The sequence below is a fragment of the Protopterus annectens genome, chromosome 4.part0 (assembly GCF_019279795.1).
Source record: "Protopterus annectens isolate FY-2018-M chromosome 4.part0, PAN1.0, whole genome shotgun sequence".
In the NCBI taxonomy this organism is placed as follows: domain Eukaryota; kingdom Metazoa; phylum Chordata; order Ceratodontiformes; family Protopteridae; genus Protopterus; species Protopterus annectens.
In genome coordinates, this window is record NC_056733.1 from 212,315,985 (window position 1) to 212,341,918 (window position 25,934).

A 25,934-nucleotide genomic window follows, 5' to 3' on the forward strand; every position below is an offset into this window, starting at 1 on the left:
ACAAAAGTATGAGGATTAGCCCAAGTGACTGCAGCACAAATATCACTCATGAAAAATATGGATAGAAATACTGAAGAGGCTGCCCTGGATCTGATTGAATGAGTTGTCAAAGGTTTTGGTAAGGACAAATCCAGCTTATTACAGACAAAAGAAATGCAATTAGTTAACCATTTGGCTAATGCTATTTTTGGTAATAGGTTTACCCAATCTTGAATCTGAAAAAGAAAGATAAATAGCTGATCCAGTTTTCTTAATTTGTCAGGTCTATGAAGGTAGAAACATAATTGTCTACGAATATCCAATAAATGCAAAATGTATTCCCCTTTATTGGAGAAATTGAAGAGGAAAACTGGGAGGTTAACAGATTGATTTATGTTGGATCCTGACAACACCATAGGAAGAAAGGATAGGTTGGTTTGTAGAGATGCTCTAACTTCATGGAAAACCAAATAAGGAGGTTTAGTGGATAAGACTGGCAGCTCTGAGACTCTTCTATCTGATGTAATAGCTACCAAAAATATCTTTTCTAGGTTAAAAACTTTAGATCTGAAGTAGGAGATTCATTTGTCTGCAACCTGTGGGTTATGGATCCGACATCGGATCCGAACCGGCATGGTTTACCAGCTATGGATCCAAGCTCCTCCCCTCACCCATAATGCCCTGCTCTCCCTACATGACCTCAGATCTTGTTTGCCGCGCTGGTGACCAGATTTGTGTTCCTAAGCTCTCAGCTAAGTGCAGTTTTCTAGTGTTTACAGTGATTAAATTTGTAATTTTGTGTGAAAGTTTTGAGAAAGTTTAGGTTTCCCTATTACTTGATTATACTTTTTAGTGTTTTAAATTTATTTTTACTTTTCCCTCCCCTCGCTGGTAGCGTAGTGTGTGTTTGGGCCTGTGTGTGCTTTAGTTACTTTTGCTTTTACCCTAGTTTAAGTAACCTTTTTTGTGTACTTTGGGATGTCTGAACAACCCAAAGCAGTGTTTTCTAAGTGCTCCGAGTGTGGCCATAAGCTTTCCCGGCTGATGGCCACACTCGGTAGATGCCTTGGGGTTGAACACCTCACTTCTGGATGTTCCATTTGTGCAGGGTTCAACCCCAGGGCATTGAAGGAGCGGAGATCCAAGCTTGTCTTGGTGGGTCTTTGCCACGGACTCGGCCTGGCCTCCGCTCCTTTGGGGTAACCGCTTTCACGGATGTCTCCTCTCCAGCTCCCTCCTCCTCCTGGGACTCAACCTCCTGTAGTGGTTTGGAGGAGAGGAAGCTAGAAAGAAGGACCGGAGGGAGAAGCACCATAAGCAGCGGGCCGAGACCTCTGTTTCGCCCCGCCAGCCAAGCGGCTTCTCCTCCGGCCTCCTTGTCTGCTGGCTCTCCCCCTCCTCGGCTCCGGTCTCCTGTGTGTTTTACACCGGGACCTGAGGAGGAGGAGACCCGATCTCCGTCGAGGCTATCCAGGAGGCACTCAAGGCCTACCTCGGTAGCCTCGTCGAGATCAACCTATAGCCTGTCAGACGCTGATCTGGACCGGATGATGAGAAGGTTCATCCAGGCCCAGATGCAGATGGGAGTGCTCTTGCCTCCCCCCCCTCTGGGGGGCTCGACCCCTTTTTTCAAGCCAATTGCTCCTTCTCCGACCCGCTACCCGGGTTCGGAGCAGTTGGAGCCGGGGGTGGGTCGGCGCCGATAGTACTTGGTACTTCGGATCCGACCCTGCCCTCGAGTGCTTCGGATCCGACCTCGGAGCCTGGATCCGAGCCGGATCCGGGGATCAGTGCTCCTTGGCGCCAACTGTGTCGGAGCGCACTGTCCCTTCGGATCCGAGTGCTTCGGTGCCGGCTCCGATCCACTCCCTTGATCCGAGGGGGAGCCGATTGTTGGATCCTTTGGTCGAGGTCGGCTCCCCTTCGGCTTTTGATGTAGTGGAGAGGGCCCTGTTGAGGGTCTCCGGACCCCCGGCACTTGCTTCGCTCCGCCCCGCTCCATCTGCACTGGGTCAGGCTTCCACCATCCGGCCCTTGGGACAGCCCGCTCCATTGCCCCAAGCTGTTCCCGTGGAACAGGTCACTGTTTGCAAGGAGTCCTCTGACAGCCCCCCAGAGGATGTTCCCCGCAAACATACGTGCAAAAGGAGGCACATTGCCTCCCCCGACTCTCTCACAGAAGACACGGATTTGGAGGAAGGGGAAGGCTCCCAAGGTCACCCCCCGACGATGTCTCATTTGGAGACATCATGGAAATGCTCCGCATAAGGGTGGTCTGCCCCAAGTCTTCCTCGGACGAGTCCGTGTTCTTGGAGGCATTTGAAGCGGGCCCGTCTCCCCCTTGGGTGTGCCCTCCTGCCGACGCCCTGGTGGACCTCATTACCACCAGGGCATGGAAGGAACCGGACACCGTGGAGCCAATCCCAAAAAGGCCAGACCGTATTCTCAGTCCCCCGGCTGACCATGCCCATTGGAGTAAGGGGCCTCCGGTAGATGCCATGTTGACGGCGGCGGCCACCAAGAGGGAACTTGCTCAGGAGAGTCCCTCAGTCCATCCCCGAGCAAGGAGTCTCGGATGATGGACCGCTTGGGGAAGCAGATGTTTAGTTCAGCGACCTTCTCTGTGAGGGCGCTGAACTATCTGGCACACGTGATTAGGATGCAGTGCGATCTTATAAAATAATACGCTGCATCCCCCCCAGAGTCCATGTCGGAGGAGGACAAAGTGCTGCACTCCACCCGCATGGCCACTCTCAGGTCCGTCACTAATACCTCTATGCGGCTACTGTCCCATGCTACAGAAGGTGCCACTAGAGCCGCAGGGGCAGGCCTAGTTACTAGACGTCAGGCCTGGCTCCGTCATTGCGATTTCTCAGAGCCCTTCAAGGCGTCATTTGCGAACGCGAACCTTCGATGGTTCTGCCCTCTTTGGCAAAACTGTTCGCGACACTTTGACCCAGAGCGAGAAGGACGGGAAGACGCTGTCTGCCGTCGGAATCCGCTTCTCTGCACCCCAGAGGCCCTATTCTAGGAACCAAAAGGGTCAGAAGAAGATGTGGTTCCGGAAGTCGCAGCAATCACAGCCTGCTCCGGACAACCAGTCCTTCAGTGGCAGAGGAGGACAGGGAGGACTCCGCCCTAGGGGCAGAGGGGCTCCTAGGAACTTCGGGTCCAGAGAACCCTTCTCTGAATGGCCCGGGCAGCAGCCCTGAGGGGTTGCCCGGCTGCTGCACTCTGGAGGCAGTCGGGGGACGTTTTTCGGAGCACCTAGCGGCATGGGAGTCCATAACATCAGACCGCTGGGTTCTCCAGATTATATCCAGAGGATACCGTATCCCCTTTCTTCACTTGCCAAAATTGAAGTCCCTCCCCGACGTTCCACCCAGTCAGTGGGAGGCCGCTTTGGCAGAAATTGGCCATCTGCTAAAGAAAAGAGCCATCCAGCCCGTCCCCCCAGACCAGATCAGATCAGGGTTCTACTCCAGGTTCTTTTTAGTGCCAAAAAAGACGGAGGATCTAAGACCAATTTTAGACCTTTCACTCTTGAACCTGGCAGTTCCCAAGGAGAAGTTCCGAATGGTCACGTTGCAGTCTATTCTCCCCCTTCTGGGAGAAAATCACTGGATGTGCTCCATAGACCTCAAGGATGCGTACTACCACATACTAATGGACAGGCGCTCCAGGAGGTTTCTCCGCCCGTCTGGGAGCCAGTCACTACCAATTCCGGGTCCTTCCCTTTGGTCTCACCACAGCCCCCAGGGTGTTCACCAAAGTATTAGCAGTGGTAGCGGCCCACCTGAGGCTTCAGGGGGTGCAGGTCTTTCCTTACCTGGACGACTGGCTTCTCACCGCCCCAACAAGGCATCTACTTCTCTTGGCGCGAGACTCCTTTCTCCATCTTGCTCCACGCCTGGGCATCACGATAAACACAAAAAAATCCAACCTAGCACCCACTCAGCTCATAGATTTTATAGGTGCCAGGTTAGACACGAGGAGACTGAGAGCCTTCCTCACAGCGGACAGAGTGCAAAGCCTACAGCTCCAGGTGCGGGCCATTCTCCACTCAAATTTAGTTCCGGCGGAGTTGGTCCTGAGGGCCCTAGGGTCCATGGCGGCAGCGATTGCGCTTCTTCCTCTCGCCAGGTTCAATATGCGTATCCTTCAATGGACTCTCATGGTTCAGTGGTCATATCTTGCTCTTCCTATGCATCATCCCATTGCGATCAGCAAAGCGTGCAGGCGGTCCCTCCTGTGGTGGCTACACTCTCCAGATCTCCACGGAGGCCGCCCCTTTTGTGCCTCTCCCCCTCTCGCCACGGTGACCACGGACGCCTCCCGCCTCGGGTGGGGGGGACATTTTGCAGGCCGGACTGTCCAAGGCATGTGGGACGATTCAGAGACCTTGCTGCATATCAATGTCCTAGAGATGAGAGCAGTGCTCTTAGCGTTGCTAGCACTTCAGGCCTTTCTTCCCTTGGGAACAATTGCGATTCAATCGGACAACATGTCTGTTGTCTGGTATATCAACAAACAGGGAGGAACCAGGTCTTACCCCCTTTGTCGAGAAGCCATGAGAGTGTGGGAATGGGCAATCTCCACCAACTGCTTTCTCATAGCAACGCATATTCCGGGTCGGTCCAACATCCTGGCGGACAAACTCAGTCGCACCATTCTCACCCCTTACGAGTGGTCTCTCAATACTCAGGTAGTGGAACGCATCTTCGCACAGTGGGGAACTCCTTGTTGCGTCTCCCTCAAACACCAAATGCGACAGTTTTTTCACCCTGATACCTCCTCCCGGAGGTTCTCCAAGAGACGCTCTGGTGCATGCTTGGCCACCCGGTCTTCTTTATGCTTATCCCCCTTTGCCTCTGATGCTCCAAGTTCTTCAGAAAGCCTCTCGGTTGGGGTGCAGAATGATCCTCATTGCTCCCTTTTGGCCTCGACAGATCTGGTTCCCCTTCCTAAGGTCTCACTCAGTGAATCCTCCTTGGATTCTAGATCCCATTCCGGATCTGATTTCTCATCCATCCCATCTATCTCCTCCGAACTTGGATGACCTCAAGCTGACCGCTTGGCTGCTCCAGTTCCACTCCTGATCAGGACTCCCGGTATTTCGTCCCCTGTTAAGGCCATCCTGGTGGCAGCTCACAAGCCATCCACTAGGAAAGTCTACCGTAGTAAGTGGAAGCGGTTCTCTTTGTGGGCGGAACGGCAAGGCCTAAACCCCTTCACAGTTCCTCTCCCTTTGGTGCTTGACTTCTTAACCACTCTTTTTAATGATGGTGCCAGCAGTTCCACGGTCAAAGTACAGCTTGCAGCAATTTCTCATTATCACATTGGTCATGACTCCAGTCCACTGATGTCTGCCAAATTGTGTAAGATTTTCCTTAAAGGTACCTTTCTTCTCAGGCCCCCTATAAAGCAAGCGGTTCCTCCTTGGGACCTTTCCTTAGTTCTTCAGGCCTTGACTGCTCCCCCCCTTCGAACCTGCGGCTACTGTAGATCTGAAATTCTTATCTTTCAAGACTGCCTTCTTAGTAGCCATTACTTCGGCCAAGAGAGTCTCAGAGCTTCAAGCATTATCAGCTAAACCTCCGTACTTGGTCTTTCATCCGGACCGTGTTTTCCTCAGGACCAACCCGTCCTTTCTTCCTAAGGTAGCTTCTGAAGCAAACATTAATCAATCCATTAACCTCCCTATTTTCTTCCCCAAATATCAAAACAAGGGTGAGTACAAGCTTCACTCCTTAGACGTTCACAGGCAACTTAGATTTTATCTAAACAGGACTGCTGGTCATAGGCAATCCGACCAGTTGTTCATTTCCTTTGCTAAATTTAATTTGGGCAAGCCAATTTCCAAAGTCTCATTATCTCGCTGGATTTCACAATGTATCTTACTAGCTTATCAAGCTTCGGGAAGGCCCGCACCGGAGGGTGTACATGCCCATTCAACCCGGTCAGTCTCTACCTCGGCCGCCTTTAAGGCTAGGATTCCTCTAGATGATATTTGTGCAGCAGCCACGTGGGCTTCATCTCATACTTTTATTTCCCACTACAAGTTGGATCTTGCATCTAGAGGTAGAGCATCCTTTGGCTCCGCGGTGCTCCGGAATATCCTTCCATGATGGCCGCCCAAGATTCAGGTAGCTGGGGACTCTGTCCCACAGGTTGCAGACAAATGAATCTCCTACTTCAGATTTAGAAGTTATGTACTCACCATAACGTTCCATCTGAGTAGGTGTATTCATTTGTCTGCAACCATCCCGCCCTCCTATCCCCCTGGCCTTTCAGTTTCCTGCATATGTTGTGTTACCCTTTTCAGGGTGTTTATGCTGTTGGCAAACTCGATCTGAGGTCATGTAGGGAGAGCAGGGCATTATGGGTGAGGGGAGGAGCTGAGAGCTTGGATCCATAGCTGGTAAACCATGCTGGTTCGGATCCGATGTCGGATCCATAACCCACAGGTTGCAGACAAATGAATACACCTACTCAGATGGAACGTTATGGTGAGTACATAACTTCTAATTCACATTTAACAGCTGGTTCAAACAGTGATTGAGTTAAGTCTTGTAAGACTAGGTTCAAATCCCACGGTGGGGTAGGATCTTTAAAGGGGAGGAATGAAGTAAAAGGGTTCCTTTAATAAAAGCCTTACATAGTCGCTATGAAGTTAAGGAAGTACTATCAAATCTAATAGGAAAATCTTAAATAGCAACCAATTGTACTTAAACTGTTGAACTACCCTCTTCATTAAAAATGAGAAACTTGGAAACTGGTGCTGAAAAGGGATCAATATCTTTCTGCTGAGCCCAAATAAACCTTTTCCATTTATTTTTGTAAATCTTTCTAGTGGAAGGTTTGTGAAAACAAAAGGAGTTAAATCTGACAAAAAAAACCTCACTATAATGCTTGAGAGCTGTAGCAACCATGTCCATAAGGGAAGGTGGCAAACGAGATCTGAGGTGTGGAAAGGGAATGTAGGATTATGGGTAAAGGAGGAGCCCGAGAGTTTGTAGTAGGCCATGAGCTGTAAAAAGCAGCCAAGTCAGATCCAAGGATCGGATACGAACCCACATGTTGAGAAATGCATGAAAATTGACATCAGATCAACTGTCTAAAAGATCAACCTGCCAAACATTGGTGTATGTAAGTAACACAAAAGCTGAAACTAGATACTTAACAAAAAAGCTATTACACATAAAAGGTGGGAGTATTAACTTTTTTAACACAATGATGTTTTCTATATTATCTTTAAATGTAAATGGTTTCACAGCTATATACAAAAAAGAGAGTTTGACCTATACTAAAAATGAAGAGTGCAAATAGCTATGCTACAGGAGACACATTTGGAAAGAACTGAACATGTGAATTTGATAAAGAAAGGTTTTCAGGATGGTTATTCAGTGGAATACCTAGGACAAAGGAAAAGAGTATTTATATTAATTGAAGAAGAGCTCCAATAGTGATAGAAGAGTGTAAAAAAGATAATAATGGTAGATTTGTAGTACTAACTGGCTGCCACAAGGGAGGAGGATTACACTGGCATGCATTTATATTCCACCTAAAACTGCTATAATGGAGCTTAAATTTCTGGGAGAAATAATCAGCTTTCAGCATGGATAATTATTTATAGGTGAGGAATGGAATTTGCTTTGCAGTAATGCAATGTGTTTGGTAACCCAGAAGGGAAAATATAACAAAGGAGGGTAACTTTTTGAAGAAATTTATGAAAATTTTTGGCATAGAGGATGTGAATTCGATAGGAGTTTGGAGTTAATTTGCATATTATTCCCCAAGATAGAAAAACTGGGCTAGGTTAGATAGAACTTACATTTCACAGGAACATGTACATTTAATTGAAAGTTTTGATACGCATCCAATAACTATTTCAGATCATGCACCAATAGTAACTAAAATAAAATTGCAGGGTAACAAAATAAAAATGAGACACTGGTGCTTTCCCATCTATCTGTTGAAAAGAGAGGAATTTAAGGAATGGGTAGTGGAAATTATTTGGGAGTTATTAGAGAAGACAGAAATTTGTACTGAAAATATAGCTAGGGAGTGGGTTAAAATTAAAGTGGAGTTTAAAAATAAGGTGGAAATATTGTTTACAGATACTGACAAATGTTAAAGTATTGTAGAACAGGGGGACGCTTACAGAACAAGAACAGGAGCAATTGCAGAATGCTAAACAGAAAATAAGGGATTACCTTGATAATATGCATGAGTTTAGAAAGATTGCTGTTAAGTAACTGTTTTTTTTATAATAAATGCAGAGCAAAAAAAACGTTTAGCACAACTCATGCAAAAAAAAAGTATAAAGGGTTGTCGCCAAGCACAGACAGCATACAGCAAGAAAGATAACAAGAGATCCTGTAGAGGTACTATAAGTACTTTGGAAATTTTATGAAAGTCTGTATAAAGCAGAGAAATATGGAAATCAAGAAAAGGTACACATGGAAATGTTTATGGAGAAAAGAAATATGCCAAGGTTAGAGGTAGATGAGGCTGAATTGCTAACAGTTAGGATAGGAAAAGATAAGATAAACATGATGATCTGTAACCAATCCACAGAAAAGTCCCCAGAAACAGATGATATTCCTGTGGTAGTTTGGAAGCTAGGAGGGGAGAAACTGATTAAGATATGGAAGACTTTGTTTAACAGTATTTTAAGAGGAAGAGAAGCACCAATAACCTGGAAGAAAGGGGTGGTGTCTGTAAAACCTAAGGAGGGTAAAGACCCATCAGTTCCAGCTTCATACAGGACCATTTCATCCCTAAAGTATGTCTATAAATTGTTTATGTCTGTAATAGCTAAAAGAATGGCAAAGGTGTTGTCAAAATTGATAGATATGGATCAATGTGGTTTTGTGGAGGGGGGCAAACATTTGACAACAATGATGATGAAGTAGAGGGGATGCTCAAGAAAGGAGAGACTGGGATTTTGGATGCAGATCCTTATGGAGAATAACAATTTCTCCCCTGAAAGCTTCCAAACCTGTATACATTTACCTTACAAAACTTATAACTGTAAAAGAAAAAAAAAGTACCTCTGATTGTCTACTGTAATAAATGTTAATCATTAGCATGATGTCCTGTTGTGTGTATACATGATATATGTATGTTTGTTAATCACCAGCATGTTGTTCTGATGTGTATATATGCCATATGTATGTATGTTCTACTTCTTTTTACTCTCATGTAATGTATTGTAATGTGGAGCTTTTCTCCCCGGGCCTCCGTTGAAAATGGACCTGTGTCCAGTCAGACTTTACCGGTAAACAAATGTAAAATAAAATAAAATAAAATAAATAAACAATAACCATACAGAATATTATATTCCTGAAGTAGCAGAAAGTATTCTACTAACTAAGCTAACACAGGAATGGAGAAAGGAGATTCTGCCAATAAGGATGATTGCAATTAGGGATACAGACAATAGGTAATGGGGCAGGAATTTATTGGAAAAATTTGGGAAAAGAATCAAGGTATTGGGAACAAATAATTAGAGAGAGAAAAGGTAACAGAATGGGAAAAGGCCAACAATTTATTTGGACTGCAGGCTAGAGACTGCCTTCCCTATCAAGGAATGATATCAGAGTATAGGCAAAGAGAAAGAAATAGGGGATGCTAAGCAGAAGACCAACACTGGTAGAGTTTGTAGTAGAATCAAGAGCAGAAGTTACTGTTAAAAAAGGAATAATTATTAGAACATACAAACTATTGCATGATAACTATAAGAATCAGAGGAGGTTAGAAAGGATTGGGAAGAGAGGTTGGATAAGCAATTCACAAAGAAACAATGGGGGATATATTTATGCCTCCTAAATATGTAACAAAGTCTAGAGGATTTAGGATCTTTGCTTGGAAGTGTTTACATAGGTAATCTTATTTCCTAATTAGACTCTAACAAATTTTTCCTCAGGTAGGCAGCAAATGAAATGAGATGTGAAGAGAAGAAAGAGGTAATTGGGAACATATTTTCTGGGGGTGCAATGAGTTGGCAGACTTTAAAGATTCTCTGCAGACTACTCTGTCAAAGATATTGAGTGAACACAGTGGTGTAAATAAGGACATGATTTTTGAGCTATTATACAGAACTGGAATTGCCTAGACATAGTAAGACCTTGTGGAGTCTAATTATGGTGGCTGCCAAAAAGGCAGTTATTAGAAAATGGAAATCAAAGTCTAAACCAACTGTACTACAAGTGATGAATATAGCACCCAAAATAAAACAACTGGAATTGGGATCTTTAGAAAAGGGTATAAGCAAATTACATAGAAAAAATGGGAATTGTAGGAACAAGACATGCAGAGTAGGAACGAGGTTTAAAAGAAGGCAGGATTTGAATAAGCTATGTAGTGTTTGACTGACAATGACTAGACAGATAAGTGATGTATTATGTTTGCAACTCAAATTGTTAATATGGTTTGTTTTCATTTACATAAATGTATAATTGTCTGTCATATGTGATAATTTAACAAAGATGTTTCTTGTTTAAAACAAAAAAAGAGGGTAACTTTTGAAGATATTTATGAAAATATTTCTTATGTGAGACATGGTTGCAGTAGTAGGAGAATTTGCATATCATTTCCTAAGGTACAGTAATTGGGGTAGACTTGATAGGAATTATATTTCACAGGAACATGTCCATTTAAATGATAATTTTGATAAACATCCAATGACTATTTCAAATCATGCGCCAATAATTTCTAAGAAAAATATGCAGGATAATGAAGTAAAGATGAGACACTGTTACTTCCCCACGTATCTGTTAAAAAGAGAGGAATTTAAAGCATAGGTAGTGAAGTTTATCAGAGAGTTATTAGGGAAGATAGAAAGTACTCCAGAAGTTATAGCTAGTGAATGGGATAAAATGAAGATGGAGTTTAAAAATAGGGTAGAAATAAAAGAAAAACAGATATGGTTAAGAAGTAATGATTATTTAGAGGGGCTAACAAAAGATAAAGTATTACAAAATAAGGGAACTCTCACAGAGCAAGAAGAGGGGCAATTGCAGACTGCTAAAGAGAAAATAAGGGAGTACCTGGATAATATGCATAAGTTCAGAAACATTGCTTTTAAGCAACTGTTTTTTGATAACTTCAAAGCACAAAAACTTTTGACACAATGACTCAGGCAGCAGAAAGGGTTGTTGCAAACCTTAGGGAGCCTATGACAAGAAAAGTAACCAGAGATTCTATAGAGGTATTACAGACATTTTGGAAATTTTATGAAAATTAAGCAGAGAAGTGGGGAAATCAAGAAAATGGAAGTATTTATGGACGACTTAAATATGCCAAAATCAGAGATAGATAAGGCTCGAAATAACAGTTAAGATATGAGATCATATAAAAATGGTAATGTATAAAGAATTTGCAGGAAAGTCTCCAGGAATAGGTGGCATTCTGGTGGATGTTTGGAAATAAGGAGGGAAGAAGTGATACAGATTTGGCAGGTTTTGTTTAGCAATATTTTAAAACAGGAAGGAAAAACATCCTGAAATAAGTTGTGGCAGCTGTAATACCTAAAGACAATAAAGACCACCTGATCCAGCTTCATATAGGCCTATTTCAATTTTAAACCATGATTATAAAGTGTTTATGTTTACAATGGCTAAAAGAATAGCAAAGGTTATGCCAAAATTGATAGATATGAACTAACGTGGTTTTGTGGGGGGAAAGCAAACATCTGACATCATTAATAGACCAATAATGATCCAGAGGGAAGCAAAATATAAGAAAATACTGCTATTTGCAGGTCTCGATGCAAAGAAAGCATTCGGCAAAGTAATCAGGAGGGATTTTATGAGTAAAAGAATGGAAGCTTTTGTAGTTCCTGATTTAATATTAAGGGTAATCAGAAGGACATATGAGGGATCAGAGGCAAAAATCAAAGTGGGAGGGTTCCTGTCTGATAAGTTGAGTCTAAACAGAGGAACGAGGCAGGAGTGTCCTCTTTCCCATTTATTATCTGCTTTGTATTTAGAACCGTTGGCAAAGAAAATAAGGAACTTGGAAATTCAAGGATATAATTGGTATGGTGTTCAAGAAAAGCTGGCTTTATTTGCAGATGATATTATTTTGTACTTAATGGAACCAGGAAAGGACATCTAAGTGCTCTGGAATATTCTTGGACAGTTTCATTTTTTTTTCCAGTCTATAAAATTAACGAAGATAAAACATAGGCTACAGCGATAAACTATGTACCCACACATGAATCAGTCCAGCAATACCTATGTTTATGGGGACATGATAACATGAAGCATTTAGGAGTATGGATTAAAAAGCATTCAGTTATAGTAGCTAAGGATATGTGGGAACAACTTAAATAGAAGATAATACAAAAAAATGAGAAACTGGAAGCTCTTGCCCATGGATATGGATAGCAAGATACAAGGAGTAAAAATGTTTTTAGTCCCTTTACTTTTATATGCTGTTCAGGCATATTTTATCAGCCAGAGGAGAAATAGTGGACAGTAATTTAAGAGTTCAAGGCTTTATTTAGGAGAAGAGGGAAAGGATCAAGTGGGATAAGTTGATCTTTCCAACAAAACACGGTGGTTTATGATTACCTGATTTGAAGGGCTATTTTAGAGCTTCACAGTTAAGGCTAATATTTATTTATTAACATTTGTGGAGTGGGAAAGTCCACTAGGTCAGAAACCCATTTTCACTGGAGGTCGGGGGAGAAAAGCTCCACATATGCATTACAGAAGCATAAAGTTATAATTCAAAGTGGAAAGGGATGATGATGATGTAAGCAGGAGGGAAATTCAGGAAATAAGGAGAGAGTGGGATGTTGGATGCAGATCTTTAAGGAGAATGACAGCCTGACAGAATATTATATTTATAAAGTAGCAGAAAGTATTCTAAGAACTTCACCAACACAAGAATGAAGAAAGGAGATTCTGCCAATAGGGTTGACTGCAATTAGGGGTACAGAGAATAGATAAGAGGGGAATAGAATTTACTGGAGGAAGATGGCCAAGGAACCAATATGTTGGGAACAAATAATTAGATAAGGAAATACAATAGGAAGAGTCCAAGAAGACATTTGGACTGCAGGTTAGTGACTGCCTTCCCTATCAGGGACTGATATCAGAGTATAGACAAACAGAAAGGGATAGGGGAATCCTAAGTGAAAGACCTGCACTGTTTGAGGTTTTATTTGAATGTAGAAAAGAAGCTGCTGTTAAGAAAGGGATAATTGGTAGGGCATATAAAATATTGCATAATAAATACAGGAATCAATCAGAGGAGGTTAGAAGAGATTGGGAAAATAGATTAGATAAGCAAGTCACAAAGAAACAATGGGAGAATATATGTATGGCTCCCAAATATGCAACAAAATCAAGAAGATTTAGGATTTTTGCCTGGAAGTATTTGCATGGGTATTTTTATATCCCAAGCAGACTCAAAACATTCCTCGGGTAGATGGTAAATTTCAGAGGTGTGATGGGGGAAAAAAGAGGTAATTGGGAGTTCAATAAGTTAAGTTGGCAGGCTTAAAAAAATTCCATACAGAGTACTCTGTCAGAAATGTTTAGTGAGCAAATGGGTACAGCTAAGAGAATGATTTTTTGAGCTAGAATGCAGAGACCTGAGTTGTCCAGACATAGCAGGGCCTTAAGTTTAATTCTGATGGCTGCCAAAAAGTGATTGCTAGAAAAAATTGAAATCAAAGTCTTAACCAACTTTATTTCAATTATTAATTATTGTAACAGATAAAAGTACTGGAAATGAGACCTATAGAAAAGAATTGGAGCAAATTACATAGAAAAATGGAAATTGTGGGAACAACACATGCAGAATAATGTTTTGGAGGAGTGAGGTTTAAGGAGCAATTTAAGTAATGTTGGACTGATGATAATTATACAAAAAGAATATATGTGATATATAATGTTTGTAACTAGGAATATATTAATATTTTTTCCATTTATGTAAGTGTATGTTTGCCTGTGTCTTAAGTGATAATTCAATAAATATGTTAAAAAAGCTTACACTTTCTTCATTCAAGCCTGCTGTGGCATTTCATTTGAAAATTTTGCCTTGAAAGATTCTGTTCTGATTTGCCATTACTTCCATTAGGAGCATCTCTACAAGAGCCCACAATATAACTGGTTTGCTCATTTTTTTCACATGGAAAGTGTGCATTTCTTTAGGGCTAATCCAGCTTTCATGCTGAAGGTTAATACAAACTCTACTCTTAATCAGTTTCCATCTTTTTCTTAGAATATGATAACCATGGAAAGTTTTTCCACCACCATGGGGATGTCCACAAGCTTAGACTTTATGTGAACAAAGTTAAATCATTCAGAAAAGATAATCATCTCTTTGTTTCATTCTTTGAATCTAAATTGTGCAAGGTTGCTAGGCACACCCTTCTCCATATCACTGGGTAGAATGTGCTGGTTTTAGTTACCATAAGCATGACTTGAGTTCTTGTTGTTTTGCAAAACTTTCATTTTGCTGTAGCAATAACAGTTATGTGCAAAGACTTAAATACACTGGGATTTATCTTCTTATTTTTCAGAGAAGGATGAAATGTGCAAGCTAATCTGATGTCATGTGATCTCTGATCAAAAGTTATAAAAAGAGAGGAATGCAAGTGTTAGGTGTACCATTATAGTGAATACCTTATGACAACAGCTCTGGCTGCAAGAACCGAAAAAGGGTACAGTGTTTGATTCTCACCTTTGGTTGGTGAAACTGGATAGGCTTAGAATTCCCTGTTAAAAAGCTAACCTAGTAATTAGCTATGACTTACAAGACTTACACTATCAGTATTAGAATTGCTTTTACAAGGCTTCTAGACTCATCCCTATAATGCAGTGCAATCTACAGTACGCAAGGTCTGAAACAATTCAGAAGATGAGGAGGAAAATGACAAGAGGAGGAAAGAATAGTTGTTCTGTAGCCACAGCTGTTGTTACGGAATAGTAAAGAGAACATCTGTTTCCAACCACCTTTTCTAGAAGTGGCCAATCTGAGGGTCAGACCTGCTGCCAACCACCCTGGGGCTACCCACAGACAGACCACAGTCCACTTTTTCTTGCTGAGAACATTAGTACTACAGTCAGAAAAGGTTCAACTGTCTATATTCAGAAAACACATGGTTGTTAACAACTTCCAAGTCTACGACCAAAATATAAATGATATATTGAAACCATAAAAAAAAAAAAAACAGAGTAATTGCACAGGAATACATTAAGAGACCTTTCTCTGAACTGCCTCAAATTAAGAAATAGGCAGCCTGGAGTCATTGAGTACATCAAAACTTTTCTGTGGAGGAAAAGAACTGTACCATTCTAGACTGACAGTTCATTACAGAGTCAAGGGGCAGGAATGTCAGTCTAGGAAAGTTTTACTGTAGAGCATCCTTAATGTCACTGATGTCAATCCTGTCTTAATTCCAGCATCTGGAGCTATTCCAAGTTAGATTTTTCATTCTCCTCACAACATAAAAGGTAAAGAAACTGCAATCATGTCAGAGAATGTGACAAGAGACTGCCATCACAAAATAGCTGTTACAGGGCCTTGTCACAAATTCCAAGAACGAGTACCAGCTCCACTAATAGATAGGGATAAAATAATTTCTATGGCTTAAGCAACCAAAGATCTTTTAGCAGTGTGAGTGCTTATTGAAGCTGGTATAGGGAGGATTGGGATGGCTCATCAGAGGGACAGACCAGAGATGTCCCTTACTACAATAAATTGAAGGAGGCATAACAATGAGAGGATGGCCCTGGCATGTGCTTTGTGTCACTAGGCCTCATATGCAGGTCCTCACCGCTGGTCCACAGAAGCATGCACTTACACAGGGAAGGCTCAATAGCTTCCACAGTAATGCAGGTTACATCTACCCTGCCTAAAGCAGGGGTTACAGCCTATGCCAAATGACTTCATTGCTTAGACACCACGGAGAGCACAAAACCCCTCGACTGCCTGAATGACAGCCCCTCTTGATTGCTGTCATCTCCATGCTGAGTATAATCAGTATGAGAGAACAAGTAGGATCAAGTCCACTCAGGGGCTTAATGGTCAAGCAGGCATTGGTACAAACAGCACATGGAAAACATTACAAGAAAAGAGATCATGTCTGACAAAAAAAACTAAAGATGCTACAGGGATTCTTTGTAATGCAAGAGGTAAAAGAACAATGGCTACCATCAGGTAAAATAATAATCAGAGAATATACCACAAAATAAATTTTACAGAACCTCCTCACAATAAAAGTACTGAAACAGCTGTCATGTCTGAAAATGTGTCTGGACACTACCAGCAGTAGAAAATATATATTTTGGCATGAAAAGAAGAGGTACACATAAAAATGAAAAGTGTATCATACAACAGATATCACCGATAGGATTACTTATAAGTGAACAATGTCATCAAATTATATACAGGTTAAAGAAACAGTGTATACTCAATGAAAAGGCAATCTGAAGTTCACAACAGCTGAAATCATCTAAAACACGTACAACATACTCTGTACAAGTGATGTCTTTTTGCATGTATAACAATTACCATTAATAAAATTAGAAAGCAGTAATTGAAACACCAGATTTACCTGGGAACAGGCTCCGGATATGGCCAACTTAATTCCTGAATAGTGTCCCCCAAAAGAATTGTGACTTGTAGTTTGGGAGATGTAAGATTTCAAGATAGTTATGTATTAATTGTGAAATTGCAGGAACAGCTGGATGAAGAATGTGGTAAGGCTTCCTTTATATGGCACCTTATGCATACCAAGTTACAAATTCACTTAGTAATCACCTAATCCTTATGTAAGTGACCAAGACACACAGATCAAAGTATAGGTGAGTTAGATGTGTGATGTGGCATAAGTACACAGTAACTATACAGCAATCAAGGAAAAGTAACATACATAAAAAACAAACTTTATTGTTAAAGATACAAATCATCTGTGAAGTACAAAAAAATTAAGCAAATTTTACAAACCGATAATTGTTACTTGGTCTAATGTTAATACAAATAAAGTTTGCCATTACAAGCTGATAATGTCCCTGGAAAGCAAAAGACCAATGGCTCCACACTACCTAGGAGCACCATGTTATTCAATGACTGGACTAGTCTTCCATTATACAGGCTAATAATATGATCAGGCTGCACCCTTGTGTTTGGTGGGAACTCTCAGGGAAAGATTAGTTACTGATTTAAAGGGCTACAGTCAAGATGTTCTGAAATCAGTAAATGTATTCTTCAAATGGATAACATAAAACATGAACCAGATGAAAGGCCATGTAGTAAAACAGGTGTGCAAATGTGTATGGGACACAACACAGCCTTAAATGTAATAACAGGACCCCACTTCAGCAGTCTGCTATAGATAATTCTAAGTAAGCTTTCATGACACTGCTGTGCCCTCTAAATGCCCTCTCCAGCTGCTTAAACAATAGTTTTATGTGAAGTTCAAGAGTAAGAACTAAGACCTAGACTGACCCACATGGATAATTATCAGATAGGCCACACCTGCATAAGGTGGATGCAGTTTGGGGTTAAAACAAAAGATGGATGCAATTTGAGATTTTTTTTAGTAAAACAACGAATACAAATAATGTCTTCCTCTCCAAAAATGTAGTGGTGACTCCCATAAGCTGAAAGCAAATGAAAAATGTAGGGAAGCAAACAGCAATTTGCAAACTAGTCTGAAAATGGCAAAAGTGGATATAACTACTGTACATGGGAGGGTAGTCAAAGACTGGAGTGGATACTGACCTTTGCATACAGTAATGTTTGATATATTTTCTGCATGTTCAGAAGAGAACATTGAAGAGGTAGCACAGAATAGAACTCTGCACTACATTTAGATGAGGCAATGTATCATCCACATGAGACCATATGTTAGGTAATATCGGAAACGTATATCAGCTTCAAGTGTCAGCCCCTCCAAAGGTCTCAGTCAGCAAGGCCCTGAGTACTCAAAGGAAAGGAAGAGCTCATCAGGATAAAATTATATATAAACAAACAATGTGGATAATAAGCAGCTTGTCACATATTCCACCCATAACATTTTATTTTGACATGCTAATCCCTCGGTGGGGTGAACCTTGCATGTATGCCAGGACAGCATTCTGAAGATAGTTGGCTCTCTGTGCCTCATCCTCTTGCATTCTTTTAATCTCTGCATCTTTCAGTCGCAGCTTTTCCAAGAGAGATGACATTTCACTCTCTTTATCCAGCAATGACTCTCTGTGATTATTCTGCTGAACTGAAACAGACAAATGCAGGTTATGATATAAACTCTGAAAGACTACAAGCCATTTTTAAAGCATATTTTTTAAATCTGAAAGTACTTTTTTTAAAAAAAGTTATATTACATTGTATATCCTATGACCTTGTAAATGTGAATTACAATCTTTCCATAACACAACAGGAGCACTGTGACTTCAATGACTGCCACTTTGAAAGCAAGGAGTAAAAATGGACCTTAGCCTGTAAGGCATAGTGTGGTATAGGCTATGTGGAATTTTCCATATACATGCTGTCATATCACAAGAACCACAAGCAGATTTCCTATAACCTCTGCCTTGTAGTGATAAATCATCATGCTCACATTTAAAATCCATTGTACTTCTTGCTTTGTATACATTTCTCAGCTGTGAGGTTGAAACAGGAACTACCATGGCCAAGTAACATGTTTGATGGACTAGGTCACAGTTTTCCATTTTACTGTAAAACAAAATATTTACCACAGTAAGCACCATAGACAATCACTGTCTTCTACACACTGTAATGCATATTTTTCTGGCGGTACAACTTTAGTGACACAGATATTCTTAAGAAAACTGGGGAGGGGTGTGATACAATGCCACAAACATCAACAGCACAGAAAGAGAATGTGGTGTCAGACCCTCCCAAAAGGCCCACTCTACCTTTGTTTCTAATGAGGAATCATATGATAGGTATAATGCACTGCAATTTTACTGACTCAGATTTTATCAACAAAACTGGTGAGGGTGGTAGTGCAATGCCATGTATACCAACAGCACAGGAACAGTATGCTGTGCCAGTCATACCTTAAGCTCTGGACCACCTTTTCTTTTACTGAGGAATTATGTAACAGGCTGCTTTGTACAATGAGCCACAAGGAAACGGAATTAAAATCTATTGCAAGACTCTGGAGCCAGTAAGTTACAAAAGCCTAAAAATCCAGATAAGATATGAACAGGGATAGAACCTTTCGCAACTTGGGTAGGACTCTTTTTCTTTGGAGATTAATCAGCAGAAAAAAAACTAGATTCTCAGCACACTCAGTGCTCCAGAACTTTGGCCTGGAGGTGAAAGGGTGCAGGACAAGATGAAGCTGTGGAATCTGAAACATTACTAATCTGACAGGAAGAGTCTTAATACTGGATGATGGTCATTTCACAAAAACAAACACGAGTGCCATCCAGTCCTTGAAGAACAAATCACAGACGGGTATACACAGTAAAGTTCCTCTCATTGAGCATCCAAAGATCAAGTACTGGATATGAAAATGGAAGAGCACCATCACAGATGGACGGGAGCAATCCTACATGAAGTAAGATTGGGATGTTTCCCAATGTCCTGCTTACAAAGACATGCATCTGGAGCATTTCTCCCTGGGCCTCCTCTGAAAATTGGCTTTGTTCCAAGTTGGACATTCCTGGTTAACAAATGTTAAATAAATAAAAAATAAATAAGTTTTCTTATGGTAGTGCAGTCTTAGTACTGGTATATATTTAGCAGGGTAGTGTGAAGGATGCAGTTCCTCACAATGGCAGGGTGCAGTGGGGTTAATTTCTGTGACTTGCTGCCTTTCAAATTGAAAGCACAATAGTTAGGGCATTGCTTTCATGTATCTGACTGAAAATCTGTTTTGAGACTCAGTGAGCTAAAGCTCCAAAAGCTGGCTGTTGAAACTATTGCCCTAACAGAAAAAAATATCTACAATGGTCAATATGATTCTACCAACTGTATTTATTTATTTTACCAGGATGATGTGACTGACATCTTTATTAAATTATTACTTATGACATATGCAATCATATGTTTATATAAATGAAAAACCATAACAACATAATCTTAGTTGCAAGCATTATTCATCACAAACCATGCCAACATAATTTTAGTTGCTAAAATTGTACATCACTTATAATAAACCCAATCACTGTCAGTCAAACATTACATAGCTCATTCAAATCCTACCTTCTTTTAAACCTCATTCCTCCCCTGTATGTATTGTTTCCACAATTCCCAATTTTTCTATGTAATTTGCTCCTACCCTTTTCTAAAGATCCCAATTCCAATTATTTTATCTATGTTACTATATTCACTACTTCAAGTACAGTTGGTTTAGACTTTGAATTCCATTTTCTAGTAATTGCTTTTTTGGAAGCCATTATAATTAGACTTAGCAAGGGGTTACTATGTCTAGGTAATTCCGATTCTGTACTGTAGCTCAGAAAAATAATTTCCTTGGATACACCCATTTGGTTACCATTTATCTCTGATAGAGTAGTCTGCAGGGAATCTTTAAAGTGTACTAAATCATTATACTCCCAGAAAATGCATTCCCAATTACCTCTTTCTTCCCCATCACACCTCCAAGATTTGCTGTCTACCTGAGGGAAAATTCTCTGGAGTCTACTTGGGAGTATAAAAATACCTATGTAAACATTTCCAAGCAAACATCCTAAATCTTCTAGATTTTGTTGCATATTTGGGAGACATACATATATCCCCCATTGTTCTTTGTAACTCCTTTATCCAATTTCTCTTCCCAATCCTTTCTAACCTCCTGTAATTGATTCTTATAGTTATCATGAAAGCTTACTTAGAATTATGAGAGGATTATCATGCAATATTTTACATGCTGTACTAATTATTCCCTTTTTAACAGCAGCTTCTGTTCTAGAGTCTACTAAAAACTCTTACCAGTGCTAGTCTTTCATCTAGGATCCCTCTATATCTTTCTCTTTGCCTATACTCTGATATCAGTCCTTGATAAGGAAGGCAATCTGTAACCTGCAGTCCAAATAAATTCTTGGCATTTTCCCATTCTATTACCTTTCTCTCTCTCTCTCTGGTTATTTGCTCCCAATACCTTGATTCCTTTGCCAAGTTTCCTCAATAAATTCCACCCCCTCTTGCCTATTGTCTGCACCCCTATTTGCAGTCATCCTTACCAGCAGAATCTCCTTTCTCCATTCCACTGTTGGCTTAGTTCTTAGAATACTTTCTGCTACTTTATGAATAGAATAGAATATTCTGTATGATTATTGTTATTCTCCTTAAAGTTTGCCATCCAAAATCCCAGTTTCTCCTTATTTCTTGGAATTCCCTTCTGTTGCATCATCAGCCCTTTCCACTTTGAATTATAGTTTTCTGCTTATGCTATGTATAGAAGCCTTAAATGTGTAGATATGAAATACGCTTTCAAGTTTGGGAATCCCAATCCACCTTGTTCTCTTGGAAGAATCAGCTTATCCGACTTGACTCTTGCCATCTTTCCCTTCCAGGTAAAATCTTTCAGCTCTTTATTAACTTCTATACACAACTTATCTTCTGGTTGATAAAAATATACCTGGCCTTTGTATAAGACTAAAGGGACTAAAACATTTTAACTGCTTGTATCTTACTATCCAAATCCATATAACAGAGCTTACAATTTCTCAATTTTTGTATTACCTTTTGTTTAATCCCTTCCCGCATATCCTTAGCTGCCACACCGGAATAAGTTTTAATCCATACTCTACTTCATTTTATCATGTCTACATAAATACTGATATTGCTGAACCAATTCGTGGGTGGGTACATACTTTACAGCTATTGCCTTTGTTTCAGGTTCTTTAATTTTGTATCCCGAAAGGATATGAAACTGTCTTAAAATGCTCCAGAACACTGGAATGTCTTTTTCTGGTTTTATCAGGTATAAAATAATATCATCTGCAAATTGAGACAGATTTTCTTGACTACCATACCAATTATATAATTGAATTTCTGAGCCCCTTATTTTCTTTGCCAGTGGTACTAAATATAATGCAAATAATAAAGAGGAAGGAGGACACTTCTGCTGTCTGGGCAGAAAGAAAGAGAAAGACCCAGACCAACCCACCCACACCCATTTACTTTACCACCATGATCTCTATATATCTCTAATCAATATTTATTATATCATGATGCAAATGTTTCCACTGCCCTGCCTGCCCATAAAGTCCCAACTTACTTTTGCGCTTCTTTGCATCACATCAAACCAAAAAAAAACAGTGTGGGTTTTTTCTTATATTCCTTTATTCATCAATGTCAATGTTCTGTTAATGTTGCGAAATATTTGCCACCCCTCAGTAAAACCACACTGATCAATATCTATCAATTTTGGTACCACCTTTGCCATTATTTAGCCATTATAGACATAAACACTTTATAATTATGTGAAAATATATAAGCAACATTAATAAGTTTTTACACCCTGACACAGGCAGGGAATGCGTATTTAATATTTCAGCTACATGTGCTTCAGAACACATTATTTACTTAGCTCAATGTTCAGTGTGTTTCCGTTTCTATGTGGGAACAACGGATAGAGCCCTTAGAGATCGTATCAAGGAACACATGTATCAGATACAGAATAAAAGTGATGTTAGTGCATTATCTAAACACATTAGAGTGAATGGCAACACATAATTTTACTTTTTTAGTTATAGGTAAAATATATGATAACATCAAAATGGGGGACATTAGAAACAGGTCAGAACAGCTTGAGGCAAAATGGATTATAAGACTGAAGGCAGATTCTGGGCATGGGTTAAATGACAGGATACCTATAAGACCAAAACTTAAAGCAAGACCATTGCATAAATGAGATGTTGTCATTTTATGACATGCATACTTACATTAAGCATTAGAGATTTTTAACAGTATATGCTTATATTTGAGCACATTTTTATGTCCATATATTTATGTGTGCATTTTTATATATGTATCTTTTACACATGAGTTTTTTATGTGTTTGTTATGTATTATATTTTTTAGAATCATGTTTTCACAGTGAAGGACTGAATATTTTTACTTAATGAAGGATGTTTCTTTAAGATGATTGTGACTTAAGTAGTTGGTTCAAGGTATATAAGATACACAGTAGACAGCTTGCATTTGTATCTGAAGAAGCAGAAATTATCTGTGAAAGCGCTTATACATCTGTGGTTGAATAAAGAAGAGTTTTTTTTTTTTACACTGGAACTACCTGCCATTTTTGGACTACGAGTGTTTTACACTTAATTGCAGTTTTCCTGGTGGACTGAAGCCTCTAGTAAGGAAGATGTGTTTTTTTACTTGACATTTTGCTATTTTTACCTTCCTGAAAGAAGCTATGGCAGAAGAAATACAGGAAATCATTGAACTGGATTATGTACCGGAGAATATACATGTGAACAAGGTGAACAAACTAGATAAACTGCTGTATGTTACTAGTAATGTTGGTAACCCACTTCTTAGCTTTCATGACAATGAAAAAGACTGTGAAAATTTTAACATTAATATCATTGCATTTCAAGCTAAGTTACATGCAATGGAGGGCAACTTAGACTAAAGGAACATCAGTTCCAAATGTTTCACATGGAGGTTTGTGTGAAAGAAGGAATTGTTCCTCATGGGTTACTCATTTTGAAAATGCCTGCACAAGGTTCTAATGATTCTGAATTATTGGCTGAATGGCAGTCTATAAACGTAAAGACAAGTATATGGAAGCTGTAATTAAGCTTTCAAAATGTGAAATAGATCACTTATTTGTGTTGGTGAAACAGCAATGTGAAGAAATTATGGAACAGTTTAGTTCTGATTATACAGACAGATGTCTCAATGAACTTACAGACTCTAACGGTATATGAGTGTAAACTATGCAAAATAACGGAAAGGAAAATTGTGAGAGACCGTGGAGACTTCGGTTCAGGTAATGTTTTTACCTGGCCACGTACTGATAGTAATTCCCACAGAGAACCAGAGAAACAAATGAAAGGCAGTATGATTGACAGCGTGCCAACCAACAGAACGTCTCAGAGTGGAGAGAGGCATGTTGTTCTATCTAACAGCACTGAAATGTAACAGTTAGAAGTAGTCATCACCCTGAATGGGGAAACCACGCCAATGACAAGAGCTGAAGAGCTGGTTGTCAGGAAAAAAACAATTCAAACAGTGGCACAAGTACATAGAGCTGACGGAGACACAGGGAATGTAACTACTTTAACCAACAGAGCACAAGAGACTGTTGAACCAGAGAGAAAACAACATAATGTACCTACTATTTTTAACACCAAGTTCGTTTTTCCCTTTCCCCATCAAGGAAACAGGAGAGAAAGGTATGAGAGTGAGGTCGGGAAGCAGGAGCCGAGTAAAAAAGGAAACTGGAAGTAGTAACAGGACACCAACAATAAAAAAGGCCTGGGGAATCCAAAAGAAACAATGATCTGGAATTTGTCGTCCCATGTACTTACAGCAGAAGAGACTAGTGTTTTAAAGAAATGACTATCTTTTATTCCAAGTCAAAAGATGGACTTTACTGAGGTCATTTTTGATTTAAAGTTGTTTACTAGAAATTTGACTTTAAAACTGAATTATAAAAATAATGAAAGTGTTGACAGTGTAGAAATGTTTAGAAAACCAAGTACATATGTACCAGTACTTAATTCAGTGATTAATGCTTTTGAAAGATTATGCATTAATGACATACACAAGATTAATGAAAGTGATGGAACTACTAAATTAAAGAGGTACAACTTGACAAAAAATGATTATCTGGCACTTAGAAATCTAGAAGCTAATCATAGCATAATAATAAGACCAGCAGACAAGGGAGGCCCTTTAGTGATGTATGATATGGAAAGATATCAGAATGATATGAAAACAATGTTGTCAGATGCTCATTTTTATTCTGTCATAAATAATTTTAGAGTTCAAAGTGTCATAAGACATATTAACACAGTTTACACTGAAATATTTAGAAATGGTAAGACTGAGAAAATTTTTTATGACTGCCTAACAGTACAGCATCCACTACTACTTGTTATTCAAGGGTTACCCAAACTTCACAAAGACCCGATATGTCCACCACTAAAACCTATAGTGGCTGGACAAGGATGGTCAACAGAGCCAGCATCTATATCTAGAGAGAAAACCCTCCACCCACATTTGAATAACATAGGGCATATATTAAAAGACAAAACATTTTTTGAATGACTTGTTTGATTTTTGTGATAATTATAAGAACTGTGAAGATGTGTATTTAGTAACTATGGATATTATATCACTGTTTACTATGATTCCTAACAGAGAAGGATAAGTAACATAGAGCTGTTTTGTAAGTCTTGTAAAGAATTTAATGAAGGGAACATGGAAATTATTACCAAGTTGTTACAGACAGTCTTGGAAAATAATATATTTATGTTAAATGAAACTATTTATTGGCAGAGGCATGGCATAGCTATGGGCACTTCGTGTGCCAATAGCTACGCCAATGCTGTACTAGCCGTTTGGGAAGATGAGTTTATTTTAAGAGGGAGATACAGACAACATATTTTGTATTATTGTAGGTTTGTGGATGACCTTTTTTTGTTATGGGGAGGGACACAGGTACAGTTTACAGATTTTTTGACTATATTAATAACTCTACAAATTCCGTCAAATTTTCAGTGGATATGTCATTAGAAGAGGTTCACTTCTTGGATGTTAACATTAAAAAATATGTGGAAGGGAGGATATATACAAATTTATATAAGAAAGAATGTCACTGTGACAGTTTTGTGCACAGAACCAGTATGCACCCTCCACATATATTTAAGAGTATAGCACATAGCCAGTTACTTACAGCATTGAGGCTTAATGCAAGAGCAGAGGACTTTGAACAAGTTCAAAAAATGAGTCAACATTTTGTAGAGAGAGGTTACCATAAGGATGAAATTAATAAA

The 25,934-nt window shown here is 39.9% G+C and overlaps 1 protein-coding gene across 3 annotated transcripts in view; it reads right to left on the reverse strand.

Moving 5' to 3' along the window:
- Nucleotides 1-16,873: 16,873 nt before the first annotated feature.
- Nucleotides 16,874-25,934, reverse strand: part of LRRC45 (leucine rich repeat containing 45) — a 1,637,099-nt gene continuing 1,628,038 nt past the window's right edge. For all 3 annotated transcript variants that reach the window (XM_044068217.1, XM_044068216.1, XM_044068218.1), the window contains one exon: nt 16,874-18,220. In XM_044068217.1, the coding sequence (XP_043924152.1) occupies nt 18,024-18,220 (197 nt within the window). In that variant the 3' untranslated portion in view covers nt 16,874-18,023. The remainder of the gene's footprint in view (nt 18,221-25,934) is intronic.